At 32.5% G+C, this 13543-nt stretch overlaps 1 protein-coding gene across 1 annotated transcript; it reads right to left on the bottom strand.

Moving 5' to 3' along the window:
* Positions 1–10871: 10871 nt before the first annotated feature.
* Positions 10872–11542, bottom strand: LOC132750054 (metallothionein-like; the record flags this gene model as incomplete). The annotated part of the gene is given in 2 exon segments (XM_060739995.1): positions 10872–11183; positions 11423–11542. Coding segments are annotated over 2 exon segments (197 nt in total), but the record flags the coding sequence as incomplete, so codon positions are not given.
* Between the last annotated feature and the right edge of the window lie 2001 nt (positions 11543–13543).

The raw sequence follows: 13543 nt of genomic DNA, 5'->3' as shown, positions 1-13543 counted from the left end.
GTTATGGAGAAAACAACTAACAAGCAAAAACTTAACCAAGAATTTCCAAATGGAAAAAGGGGCATAATTAAGGAAAAAAGAAATAAGAGTTATGGGACTTGTGCCAATCATGTAAAATAATCACAGAGAACAAGTGTGTGTGAAGCTTCAATCCAGCTTACATGTAAAACCTAACCATAAAGATGCCAACGCTGACAAATGGGTGACTGCATTAGCTCAAATATTCTGCAAATAGTCGAGCTAAAATACCTAAATTTTCATCACATTTATTGTATGACAAAATAAAATTTTCAATACAAATTTTTAACAAATAAAATTTAAAAAATAATCATCGATTAGATAAACTTTAAAAATCAGATGTCAACAATTCGGAAACTGAATACTAGTAACAAAAAGGTTTACAATAATCTTATTTCACTTTAAACATTAACTATAGATAAGTGCTAAGTAAAATTATCAACATACATAAAAATATGCCTGCTTAGTTATGTATGAGCAAGTAATTTATCAATTATATTTGAATTAACATATATGCTGATCTTCATTCAAGATTAACAATGATAATGTCTGAATAACTACATTAATATCTTTTACTCCTCCAATATTGAACATCATAATACGTACATGTAACAAATTAATAATAATTAACAGACAGTAAAAAGCAATATTTGTAAAAATCAACCAGAATCAATATAACCAAGGGGAATTTCCCAGTTGAAATGAAATCACTAAATGAAGAAAAACAAAAGTGATATTCATAGTAAAATTTAATACATAAGGATTTCTCCAAAAAATTTAATTAACATAACATTATACAATTATAATACAATATTAGAATATTCACTCTTATTTGCAATTTATTAAATTGACAAAACAAATCCTCTCAAAAATTAGCTTAAAACATTTGTAAAAATTGCAAATTTATGCAACATATAACTTTTCATTTGAATCATAATCTTCAGGCATCCATTTTACCATCTTAACAGCAACAGGAAATTTACCACTGAAATGATACATAACACAAGAGGGCCATATTTGGCCCTCCCTCGCTCATCTGAATATCAATTAAAGGCACATTATGTCTAAGAAATACATATTTGGTCATGTGTTTAATAATGTATTTAGAGCATGTTAGATGTTTTACAACTGGAAAAAGTAGCACTGATCATACAGCTATGTGTCATAAAGGTAGCAAAATGTAAACAAAGAAGTACTTTTACTTCCATTCACTATAATTATAAAAATTTACGAAATAACTAAGATGCAAAAGTTCATGTATAAAGCAAATTAATATGTTTTAGGAAACTGGTACAAGATACCAAAAACAAGAGCTGTTGGTAGGACGATTCTAAGGGCTTGATAGTAAAAGAGCCTTGATAATGTAAAATTTTCTAAGTTTACAAAAGGGCAAAATTTTTCTTTAAATCCATGTTACAGCTATAGGCCTTTGAGGAGTTTTATATATCAACTTGTTTCAAAGCCAAATGTCAATAGAATATGAAAATAATCTGGGGTGGTATGCAAACTTGAACATTAATTCTTAGTCGAAAAAGGGCCATAATTCTGTCAAAATGCTTGATACAGTTACCTCCTCCTGTCTTCAGGTTGGGGTAATGATTGTGAACAAGTATGCAAAGTTTCAAACCCATATGTCAATGGACTTTGAAATGTTTATTTCAAAACAAAAAGCGTTTTATTAAAGAGTTTGAATAAAATATCAATATATTTCGTGAAAAGTTCAAACATATTGACTTTTTTGATATTTATTTCAGTTTTGAAAAATGTCTGCCTAAGATGCATAATGAGTACTGTATAGTATATTTTGAAATATATACATCAAGTTTTTAAGATGGCTTAAGATATTTGTTTTTAAGTTTTTCAAACAAAACTAACAATCTTATAACAAAACCTGAAAAAAATACACCCAATAATTGACAAAAACTGAAGAAAAATCGGAACGTAAGTAATGGCGATAGCGAGAAATTAAGGAAGACACGTTTTTGCACAGCAGCATTTCTTTTACAGACGTTGTGCATACCCCAAAGGGCTTTGGGAGGCATATTAATTTTGAATTGTCAGTCCGTCAATCTGTCCGAAAACTTTAACATTGGCCATAACTTCCTTATTAGTACATGTGTGAACAGATTTGATTCATATTTGAACACAACATCCCTTAGCACCTTCCTACGGACCTGTATTTTTTTTACCTTGACCCCTGAATGGCCTTTACCTTGAAGGTCAAATTGTCCAAAAACATTTAAGATTGGCCATAATGTCCTGGCATAATGTTCAGGCACAACACATCTTTGGACAAGGCCTTTCAACTATCCTTTATTCTTTTGACCTTGACCCCTGAATGACCTTCACCTTGAAGGTCAAATTGTCCAAAAACTTAAAAATTGGTTATAACTTCCTTATTAGTGTACGGACTCTACTCATATTTTGAAACAACAACCCTTTAGGCAAGACCTTCAAAGTGATCTGTATTTTTGTTACCTTTTACCGTGAATGACCTTCTAGAACATCAAAAAACTTTAACATTGGTCATAACTTCGTTATAAGTAAGTGGAATTAACTCATATTTGGACACAATGCCCCTTTGGACAAGACCTTCCAACTTACCTATATTATTTCACATTGACCTTGAATTACCTTCACATTGAAGATCTAATTGTCCAAAAACAAATAATCTATCTGGTCCATAAATCAAAGGACAATGCACCACTTCAGGGGCATTGTCAACTTACCGTGATAGTTTTTGTTTAACATAACTTGGTCAGTTTTCAGCTCAGGATAAACACATGTGTGTGTGTATCACACAGATTGTGAAATTGTTTAAATATTCATAAACATCCCGTGATGTTCACTCGTGCCACACTAGAGTATACGAAATAAAATACCTGATTAACCTCCATTGATTAGTTCTTCTGTAAATCTGATGCCTTGTGAATATGAAGAATAATTTTCAAAAAAAGAAAAAGAAGAACAATTGCATAGAAAAACTATTGTACAAAAACGTTTTGATTGCTTTTGGTAGATTGAAAATTGTATCCTTGCCATTAAAACCAGACAAGCACTGCGCTTGTCTTGCTCACAACGAGGTTATGGTGCTCACAACGAGGATTAAAGCAAAAAAAAAAGTATATCTACGTTTCTACGAAGACTTTTAGATAATGATTTACGCTGTGGGCATCTGTTTTATGTTATAATGCACAAAACGTCACCAGAATGTTAACGTCTGAGCCACATAATACGCTTCGGGTAATATCGTGTTCTGTCGACATTTCCCGTGCTAGGTCCAAAGAGAGGTGTCTGAAGTTTTCAAGCTTCCCCGAGTGACTGCGTCGCACGGTTTTTCCATCAAATTGTCCACCAACAGGCAATATCTTCACATGTGCATACTCGGAAAACACATCGCTAGCTAACTGCATTCCGATATTTTTACATAAATGTCTGTAATCTTCAAAATTTTTGAAAAACTCACCTTGTTTATCATGTCACTCGTCATAGATTGGTGCTCACAACGAGGATCGGAAGTTGCTCACAACATTTTCACCGATGTACATTTTTCACTCGTTGTGAGTTAAACGGGCGTGTAGTATAATGCTTACATTTAGCGCGTCTTTACACTATGTTTGTATAACGCTAATGACGTCACGTCAAAATATGCACGGCCGTGCAATACCATATTTACGGAGTCGCAAAATCGGCACGGGTGTGTGATAAATAGCGGATATTGAATGAGTGTAAGTTTAATACTGAATTAATTGCACGAGTTAAATAAAATTATATTATGCGAGCCTCTGGCGAGCATAATATTATTTTATTCAAAGAATGCAATAAATTCAGTAATGAACTTATACGAATTTAATATTCTATTTATCACATACCCAAAATAAAGACCGTTTAAAGTCAAATAAGAGTCATTTTTCATTTACGCGCCTATAGTATAAGGCTAACATTTAGCGCGTCTTTACACTATGTTTGTTAACGCTAATGACGTCACGTCAAAATATATGCACGGCCGTGCAATACCATATTTACAGAGTTGCAAAATCGGCACAGGTGTGTGATAAAAAATCTAACATCATTTTTCTCTATCTGTTTTATTTTTTACTTTTAGTGCCTACTATAGTTTATCAAAAAAAATTATCAAAAGTAAACAAAATAACGAAATATAAATATAAAAGCTAAAAAATATAAAATATCAAAATATTGTCTCGGTAGAAAATATTCTCATATTTTTTTAAAATTATTTCTAAATATTCATATTATTTATTTATTTATTCATTTACATTGTTAAATAAATGAGAGAAAAATTATCTGAAAGATAAAAGCAATAGATAAAACAATTTTTGAAAAAAAAAATATAGTACGTGTAGGCCTAGATAAAAAATTCTGATATATATCGGACCACAGGAACTTGAAATTCTATCAATATTAATGATAATATCCGACAAACTCAGATCGCGGGAAATAATCAGAAAATGTTGAATTATTCCTACACAGCTACGCGATTTTAAAAAAGTTATCGGTGGTATTTGATGCATTTATGTATTGTTTATCGAAATGGCCCGATAGATTACTTTGATCCGTTGTTTTGTTGATTTGTTCGGCATAAATCATGTTGGGGTGGGGAAAAGACGTTTCATTCCTTGTGTTTATTGATACTGTATAGGGGGTATATTTTGGCTATTATAATTTCAAGTTCCTGTGATCGGACCTTGGTGCAGAGATATACGTCGAAGAATTAAGGGGAGATCATTGCATGGAGATTGCCAATCCTTTATTTAGTCTCACTCTTATCTTTGTAGTCATCATAGCATCAATATCATGGCGACCAGAATCGCCATCGTGCAGATAGTAGTGAATATGTGAATTGTTTCTCATTATTTAAACAGTTTCAAATGGAAAATAAATCTTGTCAGCTTTGAACATTTCTCTCTGTGCACAGCGTCTACGAATAAACTACGAACTGAACAATGTTGGTACCACAGGCGCTAGTGGACATCATCAAATATTTTACATAATCGGTCTATATATGTATATAAAGATATCTTTATATATACATATATAGACCGATTATGTAAAATATTTGATTATGTGACTAGCGCCTGTGGTTGGTACTGCTACAAGCGCAGTGAGGTTGGCTGGAACACGAGCCGCATGAAATTGTCAGACTGGAACGTAATGATACAGAGGAAGAAGAGGAACTTGAATTTCTATCAAACAACCAATATAATAATGATAATATCCAAATATACCCCCTATATAGTATAAATGAACAGTTTTTATTTGTTTGGGTCGTCAGACCAAACAAATAATGGTAGCGAAATTTCAGAGTCTAATGTTGCTAATTGCAAATGCCGAAAGTAGTCCAATTTTTTGGAGCGGTTACTTCCCTTTTGTATGTACACTAAAGCCGAAAAATTCAGGGGAGATCACTGCGTAAAGATGGTCAAAGACAGGCGCATCAATTTTCAAGCAAAGTAATTCCCGAATGGTGAAAGATTTCTAATATTGTTTTATTGTATTTTCTGATCGAAAATAACTAAATACAAGGCGGACATTCAATCTCTGACACAGAAGTTTACTACAAACCTAACAACAAGTAGTTCTCAAAACAGCTAAAAACTAGCGATTTAAAAGAAAGAAATATTTTATTTTGTTACAAGTATCCAACAAATTACAACGCATTTAAAGTTAAACAATAGCGTTGGCTTATAGAATTGTCAATAAATGCACAATCACAAATTACGCGGATGAATATGATTTTATCAATGAAAATACTATTTTTAGCCATGTTGATTACCGAATACTACACAAACCGAGTAGTGGAATATATAGATTCTACATGCCGGACCGTTTGGGCGAGAGGATTTTTGCTAAAATATCTACTTTCAATTATAAACAACAGGTTTAGCCTAAACAAAATACCTCGAAATTAATAAGGATTACAAACCCGAACTGCAATGGAAGTTCCAAATTTAGAAATGATTTGATATTATTCAGACACATTGTGTATAACTTTTCCGTGGTACAAGGGTAACGCGCTCGCCTCGTGAGTGAGAGGTCTCGAGTTCGTATCCCAGTCGAGAAAACTTTTTTTTTTTTTGTTAAATTCTTTTTTTTTAAGTGTTTTTGTTAAGGAAGTAGCCATGATATACAAAGATAAAGTGTGGCTGTCGTAAAAAAAAGGACATAAATGATTTTTTGATGCAACTCTAGTTATGCAGAATTACGGATGTATCAAACTCTGGTGCCTTACAAAAGGAATTATAATACATAAAAATAGACTTATACAGGAAAATGCATACAGATATACAGTACGATTGCAAAGATCAGAAAATACCACAGAACTTGCAGCCGTTTGATTCTTTATAAATATACATGCTTATAGTAAGCTCCAGGATTATTTACATCTGTGTTAAACAACAGTTAAAGTCGTTACAAGCCCTAATTTAGAATAATATGGTTTTCTTCAGGCCGTTCACATATAAATTCACCGTGGCTGAAGGGTTTTCGGGCTCGCTTAGGAAGCGAGAGGTCTGGAGTTCAAATCCCAGTAAAGGTTACTCATTTTTTTTAAATTGTTAAAGTCAAATAAACATTGGATTGAATATCAGTGTTGCAATTAGTCTAATAGCCAATTTACTACAATTAAAACGCTGGAAAGCATTGGTGGCACTAAACATATCATCTCACAACCTGCACCTTTCTTACATTCTGAGACCCAAACAAATTCAGCGCCTTCTGTGCTTTGATTATACTATATAGGGGATATATTTCGCAAACTATCATTAACATTGATAGAATTTCAAGTTCCTGAGAATGATATGAATGTAATAATGCATTGTTGAGTACAATACCGAAATTCTACGATTGACGATTACACAAGTATCAAAGCTATACTGGACAAGGCGATAACCGAGTCTGACATTGATTTTGCAGATGTGTGCATGGTCTCATCCATCTTTAATAACTTCTTTATACATGTATATCACACCATCATTTTTGACTTTTTACAAAATCCTTAATATAAACCTTAAGTCAGTTTCACATACTTTAACTGCAGCAAATGGAATAAATACCAAGGTGTTTGAGCGTTGCGTTGACCTTAATAATGAAGTGTTCTCCTATGACTTCATTTTGATGACCTTGAAGATGATCTACCTGCTCTATTATGTGAAGATTATCTTGAAGATTTTTATTTTAATTCGAATTTTTGCAAAGCTTGCATAATTATAGGCAACACAAGATCAACCTTTACAGACAAGAAAAAAAACTGTCAATTATTAGGCTAAATTATTCAAGACTCTACTACCGTTAACGTCAAAACAGTTGGCACAATGAATTGAACCTTGTAAACCACTGCTAAAGGGGGTGAAACTCATGTTTCATCTAAACAAATGGACATACTAGTGACACTTATAAATTTAACAAATCAAATGGTTAAAACTGATAAGAACTTGACATCAGTAAATGAAGCTGATTAGAAGCGGTATTCTCTATGACTATTTTCAGATAATTCGGGGAACATTATACAAACTGATATAGAAGAGCATATACTGGTGTAATTGACCCAAAACTTATTTAAATACCCCTTTGTCAAAAAAGCAAGTAAATGGAGAAGTAACAATGTTGAACCCAGTTCAAGCACATGGACAACACATGTACAGTATAAAGAAACTTGATCATTCCAACCGGTTGTGTCTAGATTACAGAGAAAAAAAATTACTGATGCTTATGTGAGCCTCTCAGCATTCAAATATAATATTATTTCCACACTAGATTTAGCCCCAGGATATTGGCAAATTGAAATGGACTCTGCCAGCAAACCTCTTACAACATTTAATACACATGCAAGTCGCTTTCAATTCAGGGTTATCATGCATTTTGGCTTATCAAATGTAGGCGCTTGACCACACTATTACCTTGAGAAACAACAATTCAATTTAAAAACAGGTCTTCTTGTGTTTGCGTACTTCAATTTGGTACAGTAATCCAATATCTAGGTGACCTCGTGGTTGAAGAGCCACCGCCGAACGGAGGCAAGTTCGACTATTTTACTTTTTCTACATGCAAACAAATAAAAAAAACATCTGAAGCAGCGGAAATTCACATATATTTTTCACCGATGCTCAATTTTGAGATTCATATGGCGTTTCAACCCCGTGTAAGTCCATCTGCCAAATTTATAATATATTTTCAAGATAATGCGAGAAAAATATCAAATGTATCATAAAACTGGTTACAATACTTTAAAGGATGTGAAAATGTGGTAAAGAAAGAACCGACTACAGGATGAACCGTTTTAGGACTACGTTAGAGACATTATAAAAGTTCATTTAAGATGACCGAATTTTTACAAATAGCTTATTACCTATGTCACAAGTCAACAGGTCTTGTCAAAAATTCGTCAGATAATGGGTATAACAATCCCCCACGACCCCAAAAGTGACCTTACCTAATAACAAAAGTAGTCATCATTGCACAATCCTGGCCTACCCGTCCCATTCTTTATCAATGGTTACAAGTAAAAATATGTGTCAAGTCAAAGTACTAAAGATCAGTGACCTCTCTTGACTTTATCCATATGTTTAAATAAGTATTTATCTTTAACCTTTATAAGGTCATATCTTCAAAATAACAAGAGCTGTCGAGGACAGCATTGCTCGGCTATTCACAAGGATGATTCTTTGAGTATAAAAAGGGGCATACATGTAAATATATATCACAGTGAAAATGTATGTTAACTTTCATTCCCAGCATACAAGCAAAATGTTAACCACGAGTTTCATTGAGTATAAAAGAGGCATAAATTTGAAAAAGCACATCAGAGCTGTCCGATGACAACATGCTCGACAATAAGAACAGTTATTGAAATAATGGCATTAGACTAATGGAAAGGACAGGGATTGAATACAGGTCTACCTTTAGACAGACCAGCACTACCTGCATGTAAGCTAGCCAAGCTCGTTTAGTTGAAATGCTTTTCATATTTATCAGAATATTATTATGAACATGACTTTTGAAAGAAGTTTGAAGTACTGCAAGTGAAAATTGAAATATTTATTCAAAAAGATCCAGTTATAAATGAAACAACTGGTACTTTTTATTAGTATTTATGAATATACAAAATGGAAGATGCCATCATGAGCATAAGTTACCAATATTAATCTGACTATCATAAAAGCAAAAAAAAAACATTTGAGCAAAGCAAAAACATTTTTGAACAAAGTTCTCTTTCGGCCAAATTGCAATGTGTAAAGGTGTCTAAAATTAAAAGATGTGAATGATTATGAAAGCAAAAGAACTTCTGTACACTAGAGTACACAAGCATAAATTATAAAAAGTCCTCTACCTGTGAACAAAAATGTGTAAAAAGATTTTAAAATTATTAGGAACACTTAGTTTTAATTATAAAATGTATGCAATAAATTCCTTTTAAAATCAAGGAACAAGTCAGCAGTTTAGTAATGGGCGTGTTGGAGTTTGAATGGACAATCATGTTAGAAAAGGAAATGTATTGAGAGAAAAATATCTTTGGAATGATAATGATTGTTCGGTAATAATTATTGCACTTAAATTTATGTTGAACTAAAGGGGAGAAAAATCTGCCTAAATGCAAGATAGAATTATGGATCTTGATCAGTGACCTACAATTATGACCCTAAATGCATATGTGAAGTTTTAAATAAATATCTTTGATAGTTATTGAGATATGTAAAACTTGCATGTTAACATTTACCAAGAGACTAAGTAGAAAAGGGGAGATAAATCAGCCTAAATGCAAGATAAAGTTACGGAACTTGGTCGTGACATAAAATTATGACCTTTCATTAATATGTTAAGTTTCAAATCAAAATCTCTGATAGTTAACTGTTATTGTGATATGTATAGCTTATAAGTAAACATTAACCATGAGACTAAGTAAAAAAAGGGTAGATAAATCAGCCTAAATAGATGACAAAGACTGTTAAGTGATCATTATTTATGACCACAAGCTAGTATACATATATGAAGTTTCAATGTTTTTATCTCTAATAGTTTCAGAGATATGCAAAACGTGTATGTAAAACTTAACTAAGGTAGTTCAAAAGGGATCATAATTCAGTCAAATACATGGCTGATTAATAGATCTTGAGATGTGACTTTCAATTATTACCCTTAGTACATATATGTGAAAAGTGTCAAGTAAATATCTTTGATAGATATTGCAGGCAGAGTTATCCTACTTGTCAATATGATGTTTATTGTTTCAATTGAATATCTCAAGCAATAATTGAGATACTTAACTTTACAAAAAACTTTAACCAAAGCAGATGCCGACCCGGACCCGGAGCGACTGCAATAGCTCTCCATATTCTTCGAATAGTCGAGCTAATCTCAGTTCAAAAATATATTACGTCGGTGGGCTATCAGAGATGCATCCATTCATTATTTCAGACAAAAGTAGTCACCCACTTTTTCTGGCTAGCTGGGATGTAACAAAAGCGGAAAAGTTATCATTTTCCAAACCAAGAAATTGTCGGCAGTATCGTCTCCGCTCTTCATGTTCGAATATGATTTTATCTCCATCTTACACAGTAACCTCATCAGGAAGTAAGTTACCTTTATCAGAAAGGTCAAGTTAGAGAGGGCTTGTCCTCATGTGTGACGTCATTGGAAAGAGCATGTTTAAGTTTCTGTTATCGATAAGGGTTGTAGTATTTTGAATTATTCTCAGCTATGTATCTGAGTATGGCAGGATCAAAACAGTATTGTTTGGAGACAACAAACTATTTCATTGGTGGAGTTCATGCATATAATTATTTTAATGGCATATCAAGATGGCAATAGAAAAAGAAAAAGAAACAATAGAAACATGATTAATAATTTTGCATTTATTTTAACATTTCTGAAATAATATATCTATGTCACGCGGTTTTGAGATGATGAAAAAACAAGACTTTTGTCTTATTCAAATGTTATTTGTTGAAAATTATGAAACCACCATCTCTGATCTGAAGATTTGCAGCAATGCATGGCGAATCTAGGCAAGTGGGAATATGATATTAGTAAACGTGTCCGCGCATGCCGCTGAAACCACGTGACATCTTCCCATCACTTTTTGCACGAGCAGTCGTTGCCACATCCGCAAGTGTCTTCCCCAGTGCAACCTTTTCCACATGCACATGAACCTGGAAACATGCAAGATAAACCGTGGCGATCAAATAATCTAAATTACTAATGAGATAAAAGTGTTGTTTATGTAGATCTGTAACACTGATGTAAGTAAGTTCAACCTTTTGATAACAGAACACGATTAATTATACATGATAAATGTTAAATCGTGATAACAGAAGATAAGTGCCCTAATAAAAATATCGAATAAAGATAAACAGTAAACATGTATCTCAAAAGTTCATATTTTACATACCACTGCACTTGCAGGCGACATTACAACCGGGACAGCTGCAATCGGAGCCACATTTGCAGTTAGGGCCACATCTGCAGCCATCTGCGCTCGTACATTGGTCGGAACACTTGCAAGTTCCAGCTGTAATAAAAATTATGAATATATTTCAGCTATTTAGATATATGTGTATGTATATATATGTAGCCGTTAGTAAATAGCCCAGTGATCTACATCCGCTTATCAACCATTTCTCGATCTTAAGTTTGAGCCATACTCGCCAGTCCTTTCTTATATGGCAATAGAACTAGCCTCTGACAAGTACATAAACTTTTTCTGAATACTATCTGAAATCTCTGGATTTTCATTGGTCAGTGAACATCATGGACAGGTTTCCGATCTATAACAAATACTCGAGATCTGAGTTGGAGCTTAGAAAATTCTTTTAAACCCAGATAAGTTCCAGGAAAAGAACTCGTAAGTTATTTATATTAGTTACAAGAACGTCATTCCCAAGCTTCCAAAGCTCATTCCTAAGCTTAAAAAATAAAGATATCTAAAAAAAAATACTTTAGTTTTTCTATATGTATAATTACAAAGTGGGTGGGTTTTAACCATAAATTCGTGCATGTGATTATCAAATCTGCTTTACTTATCCTAGGTATCTATTTGCTGAGATAAATTATTTCAACCATTTACATCTTATTTGTTAAGATTCAAACACAAAGGTTCCCAGATTGAAAAAAACCCGCTTTTGAGCGTGATGTATACGAAGCGATGGTTGGTGTTGTTATTTGTTTACACACACAGACCTAATTTTGTTTATATCATCAAAAAGCCTTTAAAAGTATGAAATAAATCAGAATATAAAAATATTTAAACATTGGATTGCTTGCAAATAATAGTAGCGTTAATCAAATCATCAAAATAAGAATTTTGCTGTTTAACCGAAATCCACACTGTTTAGAGGTGCAATAAATTATCTTTGTTTTAAAGCATTAATTAATAAAAAATATATAGGACTTAATTGTGTCATATATCATTTTTGTTTAGCCTAAATGTTGGGAATTTTCACGCGCAAAGAAAAAAAAACCCAAAAAAACAACACCATTAACAAAAACAAACAAAAATAGCGCGGGAAATTTATTGCCCCAAGGGTTGATGGACAGATAAAATTTGAATACCTGTGATTCAACTTGAGTCTATATCATTTTTTAAATACACAGTAAAGTAACGCTCGAAGGTAAGTAGGTAATTTATATTTTATTGATATGGCAACATGGCAAGATCACATAACGTCGTAATGGAAATATAAACCTAGCGAATTGCATTTATCAATCTATTTTCACCTTTTAAATTATTTTTATAAAGTTGAATTCATAATACAGTCTACTCATTTTTTACGCCTGCTTTCTCACATAGCGAAATTCTTTACAACATTTGACTTGACATTATAACTGAATCCAAGGTAAAAATTATATAAAAGTTAACTAAAAAAAAAAAACCCTCAAAATTTCAACATGCAGGATGTGTCCTGCGTCAGTAAATAAATAAATTGACATCCCCGTGATACAAAATAATAAAAATATCAATCTTAACATGAAGGTTGATAATTTATATTAGACATCAGACTCCCTGTTATTTGAATGGTTCTTGAAATGACACAGTGACATATTCATTGCATCCCATCTTTTTTCTCGAAAAAAGATCAGTTTCTGTTTGATAAAACTAAATCAAAATTTTATTCAATTGCAGTGATTTTTCTCACTTTATTGGGAAGAAGCATCAGCCTCTTAATTTTGGGAAAAAATATCGCTAAAATTGCTGATTTTGGAAGTAAAAAAGCTGGTTTAAGTTAAGATTTTATGGATTTTTTGGATTTTAAAGAAAATTTTAATTGGGAAGAGGCCTTTTTTATAAGTAGGAAAATCACTGTATTGTTATATTTTTTCATTTTATTTTACCCATGAAATATGGTGCTATATCAGTTACGGTAAATACATGTATATTGCATACCTTTTTAAAATAAATATGAAAGTGGGCGATGTCAAAACTCATATTTATTTTAAGGGACTTCTTTCACCATTTTGTTTGAAAAATCTGATAAATACAAAACAACTTTTTGTTGAATTTTGTTTGAAAACT

The sequence above is a fragment of the Ruditapes philippinarum genome, unplaced genomic scaffold (genome assembly GCF_026571515.1).
Source record: "Ruditapes philippinarum isolate M1 unplaced genomic scaffold, ASM2657151v2 ctg1451_1_1_1_1, whole genome shotgun sequence".
Lineage (NCBI taxonomy): Eukaryota > Metazoa > Mollusca > Bivalvia > Venerida > Veneridae > Ruditapes > Ruditapes philippinarum.
Note: the sequence above shows the minus strand (reverse complement) of the source record. Positions and strands in the feature narration are given on the sequence as shown.